Source organism: Vidua chalybeata, chromosome 19 (assembly GCF_026979565.1).
Source record: "Vidua chalybeata isolate OUT-0048 chromosome 19, bVidCha1 merged haplotype, whole genome shotgun sequence".
NCBI classification, from domain to species: Eukaryota; Metazoa; Chordata; class Aves; order Passeriformes; family Viduidae; genus Vidua; species Vidua chalybeata.
In genome coordinates this window covers 11,239,114-11,255,506 of record NC_071548.1, presented here as the reverse complement: position 1 = coordinate 11,255,506, position 16,393 = coordinate 11,239,114, and the positions used below count along the sequence as shown (strand labels likewise).

Genomic DNA, 16,393 nt, shown 5'->3' with positions numbered 1-16,393 from the left:
ACTTATCTTCATTTGCTTCTAGTGAATATTTATGATTATTTATATTTGTTGATGGTTAAAAGCTGACTTTTGAAGAAAGAGTCACAAATAAACACAGATGGTAAAAGTTTGCAAAATGCGATTCAAAAGAAAACCCAAATGAGAATAAGGGAGATACAGATGCCCACAGGCACCTGAAGGGTGAAGTTACTCTGGGACTAATGCAGTTCTTGCACAGCCTGCACGGGCTGAAGGCCAGAGCAGATGGAAAGTCAACCGTGCTTGAATGCAGATCATGGTGAGTAGGGAGGAAAGTCCCATTTGAGCAAAAACAGGGCCTGGGAGTCAGTGGATGACAAGTTGATCAGGGGCTGGCAATGTGCCCTGGGGGCCAGGAGGGCAGTGGGATCCTGGGTGCATTAGGAAGAGTGTGACCTCTCCCTTTACTCAGTCCTGATGAGGTTCATCTGCAGTGTTGTGTCTCATCCTGGGTTGCTGAGGACAAGAGAGAAAGGAGCTGCTGGAGAGGGTCCAGCAGAGGCCACAAAGGTGATTTGGGGTCTGGAGCATCTCTTACAAGAAGAGTCTGAATGGAGGTGGGCCTCTTTGGTCTGGAGAAGACTGGGAGGGGATCTCATCAATATAAGTATCTCATCAATATAAGTATCTCCAAGGGGATCTCATCAATATAAGTATCTCCAAGGCAGGTGCCAGGAGGATGGCTCCAGACTCTTCTTGGTGGCACCCAGTGACAGGATGAGGAAAAATGGCCATAAACTAAACCACAAAATGTTCCACCTCAACGTGAGGAAAAGCTTCTTTTCATGGAGGGTGGAAGAATCCTGCAAGAGCTGCTCAGGGAGGCTGTGGAGTCTCCCTCTCTGGAGATGTTCCAAACCCACCTGGACACGTTCCTGTGCCACCTGCCCCGGGTGACCCTGCCTGGGCAGGGGAGTGGGACTGGGTGATCTCCAGAGGTCTCTTCCAGCCCGAAGGATTCTGTGAGCAGGTGAGAGCCCTGCTCGTGCTGGTGACAGCACTGTCACCCCAGGGTGACACCTGGAAGAGAGGCAGGGGGAGCTCGGTGGGAAACGCTCGCAGAGCCCACGGCCGGTTCCCTTAGTCACGGGTGGGACCCCCCCGCCCGCCGTGCCCCGCAGCCCGAACCCCTCACACCGCGGCAGCGCCGGGTCCCGCTGCCCCGGGGGAGCCGCCACGCTCGGATGCCCCGAGCGGGGTCAAACGTTCAGGCTCATTAACATCTCATTAACACATTCCTCCCGGTTACCGGGGAGGCGCTGCGGCCCCGCGAGGGGGGGGTTGGGGCGGGTGTCCCGGGGTGCCCCCCCTCCCGGTAGCGGCCGCGCGCGTGCCGGGGCGGGGCGCGCGGGGGGCGTGGCCGGTAAAGGGGAGGGGCGTGGACCGCGCACCAATGGCCGGGCCGCTATCGAGCGTGACGTCAGCGGCAGCGGCGGCTGCACGTGGGCGCGGAGCGGGCGGGCGCAGAGCAGCGCAGAGCGGGCGGTGGGAGCGGCGGCGGCGGCGGCGGCGGAGCAGCTGCGCGGCGGAGGGGCCTGACCCGCGCCCGGTCCGCGCCCTGTCCCGCGGCCCCAGCGCCCCTCGCCACCGGCGTTCGGCCCGGCCCCACGCCCGGCTCACCCGCGCCGCGACAGCGGCTACAGCAAGGGGGAAGGAACCGCTCGCCGCGCAGCTGCCCCCTCCCCGCCGCCGCGGGCAGTCCCCACCGACCATGTCGCGGCCGCTCCCGCTGAACCCCCCGTTCCTGCCGCCCACCTATGGCGTGCTGAAGTCCCTGCTGGAAAACCCGCTCAAGCTGCCGCTCGCTCACGAAGACGGTGAGGCTTCTCCGGGACCCCTCGCAGTACGCCCCGCTCCCGCTGTCACTCGGGGGCCGCAGCATGGCTTTCCCTTTTTCCCTTCCTTCTGCGCCCCTCCCGCCCCGAGTGCTCACTCGGCGATGGAGCCGCCGGACGGCTCCCTCAGGGCGCTCTGCGGGAGTGGCGGCCGCCCCGGCTCGATCTAACGGGACGCGCTCGGTGCTCCTGTCGCTGGTCCCGGTGGATGAACGCCAAGGGCGCTCGGTGCCTCGGGTAAAGGGGGCCGGGATCCCCATCCGAGGCCCCACAACAAACCGCTCCCGGTCCCGCGTCCCCCGTTTCACCGGGAGAAAGTTACGGCTTCCCCGGGAAGCGGGGGCAGCTCGGGAATACCCGCACCGCGTATGGCGAGCGGATCGAGCGTGCACGAAAAGCAGAAAGCGAGGGAAGGTCTCAGGTTCCTGTCTCCTCGTCTTTCCGAGTTCCACTGCCAAGCGACTCGCAGGATTTCACTGGGGCTGTTGTATGAGCTTAAAAATAAAATGCTGTGAAGGCTTGGTGGCTGACAGGAAGCTTTAGGAGTTCAGATTCTTGCAGATCTTGCAGAGAAATCAGGCGTTTCCCTTACAAAATGTGCATTGAAATCACTGGGGGCTGTAGAAATGAGGAAGCCTCAGTTAAGCTAGCTTTTTTTTTTTTTTTTTTTTTTTTTTTGCTTCTGTCTCTGAATATTTTGTTGTCTCTTCTGCACATCAAAACTGTGTTCTGTCAGCCTTTGCCACTGTATGTTAGTAACATTTAGAAGTGCAGAATTTGAGGACTATTTTGCTTGTGCCAGGACTAGCAAGATTGGGACGTTAGTTTAGAAGAATGACAGGATCCCAGGGATTTTAGGCTAAGACTGTTCCTTTTTAACAGAGTATATCAATAGCTTCCAGTTTACTGGAATACTTAAATGTTCACTTTAAAGTATGTTGAGTACTTTTTGATGCTGACCCCTCAATTCTCTTCCAAGTAGAGTGAATCAAAGGAATTATTTGTTTTTGAAGGGAACATTCCTTTCTTACACCTGAGAGTACAGCAGAAATAATGGAAGTAGTAGTAGTTAATGTTTTAATTACTGAATTCTTACATGTTTGTTATGTGTTTTTGTTTAAGCATTCGGTAAAGAAAAAGACAAAGAGAAGAAGTTAGATGATGACAGCACTGGTACCACAGTCCCTCAGTCAGCTTTCTTGGGTCCAACATTATGGGACAAGACACTGCCATATGATGGAGACACTTTCCAGTTGGAATACATGGACCTGGAAGAATTCCTCTCAGAAAATGGCATTCCACCCAGCCCAAACCAGCATGAGCCTAGCCCACACCAGTCAGGTCTCCAGCAAGCTACCTCAGCATCACCTTCTGTCATGGACCTCAGCAGCAGGGCTTCTACTTCAGTCCATCCCGGCATGGTATCGCAGAACTGCATGCAGAGCCCAGTCAGACCAGGTAAATCAGCCCTTAGAACTTTCCTGTGGAATTTGGCATGAACTCCTGCTCCCCACTGTAAATCACTGCTTCTCCCTGTGCAGCTGACAGGCAGCTTAGACCCCAGAGGATTCCTGTCACTCACACTCCAGCAAATAAAAACAATAGCTCCAGTTATCACTAAGCTGCTCCACCAGGATTTTTGTTTAAATTATTGAAGGAAAGCTCTGGGAATTCCATGGAAACTTGGCTATCTTAGTTGTGTCTTAGCTGTTAACAAGTAAAAAGGCCACAGACAGAATGGCATAGATGCCACAGTGTTAAAAGAACAGGGAAAAGGACTGTGAGAGAGAGTATTTCTTCAGCCAATATTTGATGTGGGAACACAGGAGTGGGCAGTAATTCTGTAGTTAAAGGTTAATGCTTCTTACTTGAAATTTTGGCCATAATCTTACTCTCTACTGAGCAAAGTAAAATTTGCCACAGGAACTGAGTTTTGGAACAACATTATAATCTTGCTTAAATTGGCATAAAATGAGTGTAACTCTGACCTGAGTTCATAACTTGCATCTGTAGTCACCTTACGCTTAAGAAAACACCGTGGAGTCCAAGGCCTGGTTGTAATGCACAATTCCAGCCCGTCTGATGTCAGTGGAAGTCTTTTATTATTTTATTAGCACTTGAGATCACCCCTTTAGAGACACTAGTTCAAATCCAGAGTAACTTCTCTGGCTTGACACCAGCATGGCTGAGATCATGGGCAGTGGAAGAGTGTCAATATTGAAGTTTGGGAAACATGGAACTTTGCCTTTTTCCTTAAAAAAAAAAAAAAGTACAGAAAGTGACTTATTTATTGTGCTCTTCTGCTCACATGAGGTGTGCTAGAGCAAAGTGTGCTCTTGGCAGCAGGAAACCACTCCTCTCCTTTCTGCTTGATCGTTTGCCATGTTCAGTGTGCGAAGTCATTGTCAGAATCATCTTGATAAGGAGGCAAAATAAATAAATAGAGAGGCAAAGGTTGTGGAGCAGGATGAAATAGAAATGTCTTACAAGTCTGCAATGTTCCTGTCTCATTAAAAAGAAATGAAATATCCCCCAAAGCTCCCCAAACCTGTCAACATACTCCTTGGCCCCTCATCAGAACTGTGTGTTTAGTCATGGATTTCATTTACTAACTTTTACTTTGTGTGGATTTGACTTTGCTTTGTGTTTCACTTTCAAGGCTTTTCATGGTTAACTAATAACTTATAAGGGTGTCCAAAGTTAAAATATATTTGGAGTAGGCAAAAGCAGAACATGAAACCTGTTGCTTTTTCTGAGACAGCTTTAAAAATAGTGCATATATGGTACACCGTTTTCTGTCACTTGTGCACACACAAAATTAAAAGCAGATAATCTGTCCCCATTCTCTCTTTTTTTCAGAGGAGCCCGGTAGTGAGCCAAGCTTTTAATGATCATCTGTCAGAATTTATTTGTAATAAGCTGTGTGACTTTTCAACTCATTGATTTTTTTTCAGTTTTTCCTGAGCCCTTTGCAGCTCAGGGTTACAAACTTACCTCACAGTGCACTTTTTTACCGTTGTAAAGGACATTGTCTCTTGGGGTAGGATAAAACATCTAAATTTGCCGGTATTTTTTCCAACACCATCTTGCCTTAATAAGAATAGATTTTTTTTTTTGTTAAATGTTGTGGTTTGGTTTTTTTTTTTTTTTAAAGGGAGCTCATTTCACTTCTTAAATAATATTTTCTTGACCCTCATTACAGATACGAAATGTAGCTCCATTAACAGTAGTCTGGTTTATCATCAGGTTGTTGAAATTTTTATATGCTGTCATGTGAAAACCCTTTTTTGACAATCAGTACTGAAGAGAAGACCATTTCACACTTTAGCATTTGAGCAAGTTTGAGAATATAGGAGCATATTTTTTTTTTTAATTTAGTAAAAGTAAAAATGAGCATTTAAGATTTATCATAAAAGGGCCAAGGCAAATGTGCTGCTTTGAAATAGGGAGGTAAATGTTAAAATCATTGTAATGGAGCCTGTTGCTTAATATATCTTAAAACATTTAAAATAGGTTTTTTCTATTGTCACATAAAGAAAGGTTTTTAGCTGGTGTGAGCTATCATTCCAGTATGCATTGTGTTGTGATTTATGTTACTGTAATAAAGCAAAGAATAAGTCATAGGAAGTATACAATTTCAATACAGATTAATTCCATGTGATCCTACTACTTCCAGGAAAACTGTATGTTTTAGGTGATAGTAATTCTAAAAATACTTCACTGGTGTGTTTTCTGAATTCTGCTTTGCCATGGGAGCCTGTTTGAGCGTGTGTGGCTAGAGGAGGGGTCCAGTCCTGTGCTGCTCCTGTCCCTCTTTAAACGGCTCTGGGTTCTGGCACCGGGGCTCACGTGCAGGTGGTCACAGCTGCCAGCCTGGCTGTGCCCTCTCGGGGGGGACATTCCCCGCACGTGGAGCCCCGGCTGTGACTCTGTGACGCGCCCAGGCCAGGGATGGTCCATGGGAGAGCAGCATGAGGAGATTTAATTTTGTGCATGTGTTCCAGCACAAGCCTCATCTGTCTGTAGGAGTGAGTGGTGTTGCCCAAATGTGTTTTGTGCCGTGTCTGGAAGAGATCAGGAGATCTGCACTGGCATTCCCTGAGTGTCATCAGGCCCAGCAAAGCTGTGCTGACCCTGACTGTGGACATGACATTACCAAAATCCTCACTGATTTTCTTTCTCCCTGCTAAAAAATGTAACGGCAACAAAAAGAATTCTGTATTTCCAGCTGCGATTGTCTGGTCAATGGAAAGATGTTTAGGCTCACCAGTTTATCATCTGCAAAGAAGAAAGTGAGCACTTCCCATACATTTCTGTTCAGGGAATGTAGGTACAGAAATTTCTGGCTTTGTTTTGATGAGGGACACGGGGGACTTTGAAAAGTGAAACCATGTATTTATCTTCCACAGTGCTGATTTTGTTAATAAAAAATAGTATATTGATTTATTTTTAGCATCGCAGACCAGCATTCATTGTCGTGTGTAGATGCATTTAAAACTTCTGTTTTGTCTTGGTATTGCATGCTGATAGGTTGGTTGAAATCTGTGGTCTCCTCCAAAAAAGGCTTTCAGATTTTTATGAAGCTTTCAAAGTAACCCATTACTTTGAAAAGCAAACACACTTTGTGGTTCTTCATGTTGCACACTTCATATAGTCTTTCGTAAATCGCCATTTAAATGCAGAGTCCTTAAGGAAATTTGGAGTAATTTTCAACTGTTGGTATGTAAAGGGAGGGTGTATATTTTGCAGATAGCTAGTTGGTTGTTGCTTTTCACCTGGCTCTTTCCCCCATGTAGCCCTGATGGAGGTGGTTGGGGCAGGTACTGTAAAGGGTTTGAAAGGTGTGAATTAGAGAAGCATCAGCTAGATCTGGTGGAGAATACTAACTAGAAGGTTTTGGGATTTTGTGGTTTAGATATGAGTTTTCTGTTTGTCACCAAAAAGCCTTGGATGTGGAGCTGTGTCACAAGGATGCTGCTGGCACAGTGATAACCAGGAGTTGTTTCTGCCTTGCTCCAAAGGAGAACAGGGCTGTTGAGGGCTCTGAGAGAGCTCCCTCTTTCTTTGTGTTCTCTGATGGTTGTTTTCTGTCTGTGTTGCCTGCATGGCTGGGTACCTTAGACTACTTATCAAAGATTATTTAAGGAAAGAAAAAAAAAAAAGAAAAACAAGCTTTGTAATCCACTGCAGACATATACCTATGTGCAATATCTGCAAGTCTTCACGTAAAAGTAAAATTAGAGGCACATTAATCAAAAAGCTGAGAATTGCTTCCATGTGAAGTGCACTTACACCTCCCTCCCCAAAAAGATTTTTATGAAACGCTGTGGTTTATTGCTCAGTCCAGATATTCTGTCTAGAGCACAGTATCCATTACCTCTGGCTTCTCGCGCAGGCACTGAGCTGCAGTGACTGACAGCAGGCACCGCTGGGTGCGTTTCAGTGCTTTTCGGAGCTCGTGTTTGCGCTAGGCACTGCAGCCAGCTGGGAGAGGCTTGTTCTTGCTCCATGCAGCTCACTGCGGGGTGAGGTGGTGCCGGGGCAGCCCCAAAGGGTGTGTGTGCAGCACTCCCTCTATTGCAGCCTTCCTTCCCCTGCGTTTCTTAACGTGATCTCCTCCTCCAGCACAGCTCGGCAGAGCGAAGGGCAGCATTGCCAGCTGCCAGCTTGCGCGTGGAATCCTCTCCTAAGCTTTAATCATTGTTTACGAGCCGTCCCCGGGTGTTGCAGGAGCCCCTTCTCTCCCAGAGGCCAAGGGCTGTCCGCGGGAATCTCCCGACCTTTGGCCTCCCACGTGAGGATGGGAACGACCAGCTCCCCGCGGCCGGGCTGGTACCGGGAGCTGCTGTGCACATTGAGCCTCACGTGAGGCTCGGGCCGCCTGCAGGACCGTGTGCTCCAGGCACGTGTGCCTGCCCTGTGCGGCCCGGCTCAGCGCGGCTCAGCCCGGCTCCGCTCCTGCCGCCGCCAGCGCGGGCCCGAGCTGCACCCAGGTGCAAAAGCTGCGCCCTGCACCGCTGCTGCCACTGCCAAGGAAGTGCAATCCGCGGGCAAGCCTCGCGAAACTGCTCTCTGGATCAAAGAAAGATGCAAAATATATTCAGGCAAATATTAAAAATAGCCTGTCACATGATAACGGGGGGGGGGGGGGGGGAAGTGCTGAACGCACAGGCTTATTAGTGCTGGAAGCAAGAACGCTGTGTCTCCTTCAAGAGAGCTAATTTTAATATTCACAGTTAAACGTTGATTATTGGTTAAATAATTGCTTGACTGCATGAAAGAACTTGAAGTTAGTTCGGAGTTGAAATAGTAAACAGCATGAAATAATCTTGGGTGTTAGGCTGTACAGGGAGAGCTCCTTTGTGCAAGGAAGGGCTATCCAGACTTAGGAAGAGAACACAGGGAAGACCTAGGATTTGGAAGGGTTTTTTTGTCCCCTTAAATATATTTCAAGGATATCTTGAGTGTCAAGCTTGTTACAATTACTTAGAAAAGTACAATGTATTTTTCAGGGCTTTGCTTCCCATCTCAAAGTGCATTACAGAGTGATTGGTTCTCAGTGCAGTGATTTGATTTTTTTGAGGAGCGAGTGCACCCTGAAGTCTTTCATGAAACAATATATTATAGTCAAGAGAGAAGACCTCATCAGGAGATGTATACAAAGACACCGCTATTATCTGATTAGATGAAGCTACTAGGAAACACATTAAATTGTTCAATCTCTACATATTTTTATGACAGCAAATTGGCAATTGTGGAAGCTGCAGTGGCCAGGTTCTGCCAATTAATCTCAGCAATAAGTACTTTGCTCCTCATGTGGTCCCCCTGATTTCTCTATTGCTCAGTAGGTAGGCAGCTTGTTGACTGCTCTCCGTCACCTCCCAGGTGGAGCAGCAAAATGTCACCATTCACTCTCTTGTCATTCATCTTCCTGGAATTTTTTTTAAGGGGGGGCAACAGCTCTCAGTGGCCAGTGGAGTTTTCACAGGATGAAAGGACTTAGTCACCATCAGTAAAAAGGACTTTAGTGCATTATGAAATTGTTTGGTTGCCTGGCAGTACGCTGTGGAGCTGTTTAGTATTTATATCACACTAAACTTGATCATAGGTTTCTTTTTTTTTTTTTTTTGTGCTTTTGTTTAGTCTTCCTTTCCTGACAAATAAAATATATTTTCAATATTTTGTCTGAATTTCACAGAAGACTGGCGATCAGAAAAAAATATTTCAGCTAAGTTATTTTCAAGAAAAACTGTGGGTTGATCTTAAGTAGATAATGAAAGCTCTGTAAAAAAACATTTACTTAAACCTCAAATCTATTCCACCTAATGGACTAAGTTGCACATAATCACGTGGTATAAAAATTAGTGTAAAATACACAACTGTGTCAGATGAATTTATGGCAAACTTTTTTTTGTAGCTTGTATATTTTTTTTTTTTTAATGAACAAATGATAAAGAAGCTCTCTGTTTATCACAAAGCTGAATTTGGTCCTGAGACCTTGAAAGCTGCAGTGTGGAGAGCTAACACAGGTGGGTAAGGCAGCATGTGTTGCAACATTTCTTTTTTTTTTTTTTTTTTTTTTTTTCTTCTGGTTCTCTTCACAGCACTTCAGCTTTGCATGACTGAGGTGCTATCCATCAAGTTTTAGACAAATGCAAAATACTGTCCAGCCTCTCACATTTCTGACACACTTGAAGCTGTGGTACAGTTCTGCTTCCCCATCCCATTCTCTCAGCTAAGTTTTGCCAGGGCTAAATTTGGGCCAGATTTTTGTTGTGCCCCTCCAACACCATTGCTTAGCTCTTCTGATGTGGCAAGCTCTTGCTTCAGGGTTCTCTGCTCAACTTGAAGAGAAACAGCTCTAGCTCTTCATCCCACTGGCATTATTCTCTTGTTCATATTACTTGCAATGTAATGCAAACAGGCACTGAGCATCTTGGAGCTCTTTGTTTTGGTGTATGGCTGTTGTAGGAGAAAATAAAAAAATCCAAATTGCATTAGGGTTCTAGAAAACCCAGCTCCTTTTTAACTGGAACACAAATGTAGATTACTACTCAAAGCAGGAACCTGCAGATGGGTGCATTAGTATGTGTTTGCTACAAGCAGAAGCTACAGTGGACTGGTGCAATAACTCACCTGTAAAAAATGTCATCCTTAAATATGTAGTTGTAAAGCAGAGAGGCAAAAATACAGAGTTTGGCAAAGATTTGTTGAGAATGGTTTAAAAAAAAAAGCATTCTTTTCCAATTAGCCTTAGGGTGCTCAGCTTGCTGTAAATTCTTTGTTCTGGAACATGGCTATGGACAATAGGTCAAAGTTTAAGTAATTCATTACAGAACTGGTTGGTTCTCCTGAATTTTATAAACAAATGAACAGGGTTCTCTGCGCACAGCAAGATCAATTAATTTGTGTGGCAGTGATTGGATCTTAAAAAACACTTGCAAGGCCTTCCTGCTTGCTTAATGTCTATGTGGCCACTGGTGTCTTTGAGATGAGCTGGTCATGCAGCACTCATGGCACAGGTGAAAGCACTTCAACAGAAATTAAATGTGGGCAGGAAGGAAACTGAATTGCATTTGGAAAAAATGGAGGAACAGTAATGTGAAACTTAAAAGCACAAAATACTGCAGAAATGCATTTAATGGAGCAATCAATATTTTTAGGACAGCAAGATTATTGAAATCACAGCACCAAGATTTGTAGAAGAGCACATTGCGCAAGGCTGCAGACCATAAAGCACAGGATCAAGGCTTGTGCTGAAGCAGAGATGACTTAAAACAATTCTGTCATTTTTACCGACTCACCATTGCAACATTTGGAAATTTGTCTTATTCCACCAAGAAATCTGTTTAAAAAAACCAGCTGTGTTCTTGCCTTAGTAATGCTTATTAAGTAGGAACTAAACACTCAAACCCAAATCCTCTTCCTCATCACAACAGAGAGGGTGAAACTGAATTTGAAGGGCCCTGCAGCAATCGGCCCTCAACTGCTGCCTCTCTTTGTGCTGCACAGTGGAAATATGGATGTTGGTGACATCTGCAGTTCCTGCAGCTGTGGCCCTTTGGTGGGGCACTGGCCCTTCTAGGTACGTAACTCCTGCAGCATTTGCTTGCTGTGAGAGATGAGCATTGGGGTATTTTTTTGTTGCAGTTTTTCTATGAAAACAAACCAAAACTGGTCATGCTAGGAGTGTATGGCCTCTTATCTGTTCCTGCTTGCTGGCTTTTGATTATATTGGTGGCAGATTCTAACCGAATGTATCGAGAAAGTTGTGATTTTTGAAGAATTGATTCCAGTCCTAAAATTTCATGAAAATACATGAGTGGATGTATGAGTGGATATAGGATGGGAATGTGTTGCTGAGCAGGAAGAGTAATGCAAATGTGCATTTTCTACATCAGAAAAGGTAAATAAGACCTTTAAAATGCCTGATCTGTGTGAAATGCTTCTAGAAAAGCTGACACCCTTTTAGACACCATGAGATGTCAATTCACTTTGAGAAAAGAATCTGCAAGAAACCAAATTTAATTGGTTTAGTGTGTGTTGGAGGGAGGGGAGTCAAACTTTTTCTGCCATTCTTCTTCTTCCTTGGAACTCCTCAGCTTCTCAGGTTCTGTGATGAGATGAGACTCTGGGGTTGCATTTATAAAGAGAACGAGCTGTAAGGTTTGTAAGCAAGATCTTGAAAGTTCTGATCCTACGCAATGGAATGGTCTTGATCCTCTCTGAAGCCAAGCACAGTTATTTTACTGAAAGAATTTCTCAACTTTATGCATCCTTGCTGTATCCTTTTCCTTTTGTGCAGCAGAATCACCCCAGCTCTGCTGCCTCATTTGAAACTGCCTTGCAGTGATCTAAGTTCAGATTTGATGGCTCTTATCACAATTATTGCAGTGTCACGTGTGGGTGGGCACCCAAGTGACCTTGTGTGTGCATCCTGCCGCTCATCCCGCATTGGACACAGAGCTGGCTGGCTCTAATCTGGGAAATTCCCACCCTGCCACCGGGGTCTGGGCTGCAGCAAGGTCAGGAGTCAGAGAGGAGCAGAGGAGAGTGAGAGTGGGCTAAAAATGTTGAGGGATCAAAGAGGAAAAATAGGTTGTGGCAGGGTATGTGCACTGGGAGGAGGGCTGCGGGAGCACAAGTGAGGAGGAAGATTTGTTTTGCTATTGGCTTTTCAAAGTTGTGCAATTTAAGAATTGGATTAACCTGATATGACTTTGTTTTTCTGCCAGATTAGATATGTTGAGTTTCTTGGCATTGTGAATTGTACAGTACATTTTGTGCTGTAAAATATGGGTGTGTCGGGATAGAGCTGTAGTGACACAAGCCGCTCTCAGTGTAATGCAGCACTGCTGGGTGGACTTCCCTGCTCTCTCTCCCCCAACACATCCTTGGCAGGGCATTTACAAACCTGAGAGAACCTCTCTGTGTCCCTGCATTCTGTTTCCAGCACAGCATGAAGACATTTTAGTACTGTTTCTGGTAAGGTAACACCTGAGGTCTAAGAATTTGTTTGGTCTGGCTGTGGCATATACAATAGTAAAGGTCTCTAAAAAAGAAAAAAACTGTTTGAAAATACACTTAAGAGTTTCTTTCTGCTTCCTCAGGATTAAATTGGAGAAAGTTTATTGGGAAATGCTGCAATTTTTTTTGTCTGCCTTTTTTTTTCAAAGAGTGAAAAGGCAGATACAGATCTGAAATAACTGCAAGTGCTGAGCTCACTGTTGTTTGAAGTATACCACAGCAGCATATCAATGTCAAAGTAAAATTTTCACAGTAGTATATGTTTGCTCAATGGTTTTGGTTTTTTGTTTTTGTTTTGTTTTTGGTGCTGCATTCATCCTGAGATAATTTGATTTGGTGTATCCTTTTTATACACTGGGCTTGCCCTGTGAGACAGCCCAATTCTCTCTGCTTATTGCTGGGTGAGGGTGGAGTACTAAAGAAGAATCACAACCCTGTCCAGCTGGGTGATCACTGCTCTGATTAATAAAGAGCGTTGAAGACTTTGGGAAGTGAAACTACATATACCTTGGGGCACTGTTGTTTAATTCCTACTCTGGTTTTCCAGACTTTTCCGGGGACTTGAGCCACCCAAGCAGATCAGTCACAAGGGACTGACCATAGCATGGCCTTTGTCACCAGCTAGGGGTCTGCCCTCTGTATCAAGAGCTGTACACTGAAAACTGAGGAGTTATGTCTGTGCCTGTAGTGAAGATTGATTCTCTTGGAAGAGAAGAGTGTAAATAACAGATCAGGTTAATAAATCACATATCTAGATTGTGTCATGCTCCTCAGCCATGTGTTGTTAATGTGTGTTACTCTGCTAACTCACAAAGTCAAAAAGCCACAGGGCTTGCTCACCAGGTGAAGGTGTTTCTAGAGTGGTAGAACATTCTTTGAATTGTTTCTGGAGTGATAGAGCATTTTCTGAGAGCAACACCAGTTGAATAAAACAGAGCAGGAAGCTGACCTTGTGAGCACCTGCATCACTCAACTCTATACTTACATGAGAGAATTAGGGAAGAGTGCATCATATTTAAAGTTAACCTGCATATCTGCCTTCTGAGGAGGCTAAACCACAAGCCTTCAGTAACACATGTGGGACAGCTGTGGTTTGGGTATTTGCTTGAAACCTTGCCTGTGGGTGCCTTGGCACTTAAAAAATCAGGGCATGGATTGTCCAGGCTGCAAGGCCTGATGTTGATCCATGCATAATCACGTGGCTGCCCTCAAGAAGGGCTGATCTTTCAGTTGGACCATACTTATCACCAGGTTTAAGAAGCACTTTTCCAGAGTCTCTTATCTGCTCAATTTTCTCAGTGCAACACGGTTGATGTCATTGTTGAAAATTGTGGTAGTCTCTGTCTGGAAGCTGTTTTGAACACGTGAAAAGGAGTCATTAGCCAAGGAGAAGGAAAGAGCTGGAAGAGTAATTGTCAACTCGTGTGTGTCTCTGATTTCACCAGGTGCTGCACGTGTCTGGTTTATCAATTTATTTCTGTTAGAAAGTAAACAAATCTCACTTTTCTTACCTACTCTGGTGACTGCTTTAGCCAAGTTGCTCTTATCTGCAGCAGGGATGTGCTTCTGAAGTCTTGTGTTTGGGGGCTTTTCTTTCTGCATCCACATGTAATCTGCTCTCAGGGATTATGTGCAGCTCTGACACTGGCCAGGGATGCTGTTTGTCTGTCCCTAAGTAATTTATTTAAAAACATTATTATCTCTACTATCAAAATATAGTACCTGATCATGGGGACAGCTGTTACCTCCCTGTTTTTCAGGTTGAATCCTTTGGCCAAGTTCTGTCTCACTTCATGCGTGTTTCTCTGTGTTTGGGAGTGGCTGTTCAAGGGGTGTCTGTGCAGACTGAACCCTGGGGGATGTGCACCATCCATTCTGGGCAACATCCTGGCAGACCTGAGCGCCTCTGAGTCTCCTCAGTGTGGACTTCAAAACCACTCAGCATTTTGCATTTTTGAAACACTGATGGGTAGCTCTCAATCCTATCCCAACAATGAATTTCCAGTGCCTTTTCCAAACCGGGTTCTCTGAGGATCTGAATCCTTGCAGGAGCTGGTGGTGTGTAACTCCAGTGGAGATGCAGCTGAGTGCCGGGTGCTCAGCCCTGGGAGCCCAGTTAACACCTCATTAAAATCCACCAATGGCAGCCCAAACCTTTGAGCAAACTCCTCAAGTAATCTTTTCTGCTGCCCTTCAGCCCGTGGCTGGTTGTTTTCCACTTTCTCACGTTTCCCCAAGCTGCTGGTGTGTACAGTCTGAAGATCACATTTAACCAACACAAGGAAATCAGCTTGGCCCGACGGGCTTCTCCATCACGTGGCTGCAAATGTGTTCACTGTTCTGCCAGATTATGGCTGGCTGAGCAAAATACAGTGAAGCTCTGGGCTGCTGGCCAAGCTTTTATTTCAGTTTGGAGCTTACAGCCACATATTTGCTCTTTGGCAGGACATCCACTGGGGTATATTTGGATAGTAATCTAGCATTGTTTTGCTGCTTTTTTCTTCTTTCTTTTCTTTTTTTTATTTTTAATGCACACAGATAGTATAATCCCAACACTTCGTCCAGTCTGTATGAGATTTCTCAGTGTGCACTGTTATGTGTGTGCACTCAGAATTTGTAGCTGTGACCTTTGATAACTATAAGTCAAAGCAATTAACTTTCTTTTATTGAAAAATGCTGGATGTCCTACTCTTTTCCCCCTCTGTGCTGATAACAGAGCTGTGTTGTTACTCTTTCCAAGATCAAAAGCTTCACTAGGGTTTGATTGAAGTCCAATTATGGAAGGAAGTAACTGTGCTGGAGCCCTGAAAATAGCAGTAATTGTTAAAATAATAAAGTGTGTCCTTGTGTGTCTTTATAATATTTAAAACTTCTTTTGGGGTGGAAGGGGGTGGCTTTCCTCTAGCTTTAAAATGAAAATATTCACAAATATCCTGGGAAAATAGGAGTGTGCTGTTAGAAGAGTTTCTTTTCTCTGGATTTCTTCCTTCAGTTCTATTCTCCCCCTCAAGCTGCCTTCCTCAGAAGCTGTTTGCATGCAGCCTGAGTCATGTAGGAAAATAAAGCTGGATTTGATTTTTAACTGTATGGGAAGCTTTGAGTTTGGGGGGGATAAAGGCTTTATGATGCAAGCTCCTTTATTTCTCTGTGAAACAAAAATGGGCTTTTCAAAATGCAGTGTGTTTTGGAAAGTTGGCTCTGGGTTTGAAACCCCAACATCTCCAAGGGCACCCTTGTATGAAAAAGCAGTACAAAAAGACACAATGCTTGGGGAAGGGGTAAAAACATGAGGGCAAGGAGCAGTGTTTGAGGGGCAGTTCCTGTCATCTTCCAAAGGGACACCGCTCCTCCAGTGTGTGTGGAGGGGTTTGGTTGGTTTGGTTTAGATGGATGGTATTAAGCCTTGCATTGTGGGGTTTTGGTTACTTTATCAAAAGCTTTGAGCCGTGACTGAACAGATCAACATTGGAAAAGCTGAAATAGATACAGATTTCCCCAAATCTGTATGTTGTTGTTTAGGATATAAATATATTTTTGCTTCCTCTTAGTCTCTCTTGCATGCTCAGAGAGGAGGGAACCTGGGAGGAAGCCCCGTGGTGAGGCTCTCATCTGGAGTCAACTGGCAGAGCTGCAGCAAGGGAGACCTTTGGGTCTTGATCTTAAAACCCAGCATGTCTAAATGCCTATTTGCCAGTTGTAGTGTTAATTGAAACACTGATGTGAATAAATAGAAATGAAGATGATAATATGGACAGTGATTGCCGTAGGGGCTGCTTTGGTGATTGTACAGCTGGGACTGGTTTGAAATGACAAGATTTTACCAGGGTTTGGTTCTGTTTGGTTTTGGTTTTTTTAACTCACGTGGCTTGCACACACATCTGATACAGGTAGGACAAGATAATCCTATGTGAACATCAATCCTTGCGTACTTTTATTTCAGCCAGCTGGACTCAAAATCACTAAGTACTTCAATAAAATCTTTGCATCATAGATAAATGGTATCAAGTAATATG

The 16,393-nt window shown here is 45.1% G+C and overlaps 1 protein-coding gene across 2 annotated transcripts in view; it reads left to right on the top strand.

Annotated features, from left to right (window-relative positions):
* The first annotated feature begins 1,531 nt into the window (after window positions 1-1,531).
* The window catches only part of HLF (HLF transcription factor, PAR bZIP family member), a 35,565-nt gene continuing 20,703 nt past the window's right edge, over window positions 1,532-16,393 (top strand). For both annotated transcript variants that reach the window (XM_053960489.1, XM_053960487.1), the window contains exons 1-2: window positions 1,532-1,835; window positions 2,976-3,311. In XM_053960489.1, the coding sequence (XP_053816464.1) occupies window positions 1,730-1,835; window positions 2,976-3,311 (442 nt within the window). In that variant the 5' untranslated portion in view covers window positions 1,532-1,729. The remainder of the gene's footprint in view (window positions 1,836-2,975; window positions 3,312-16,393) is intronic.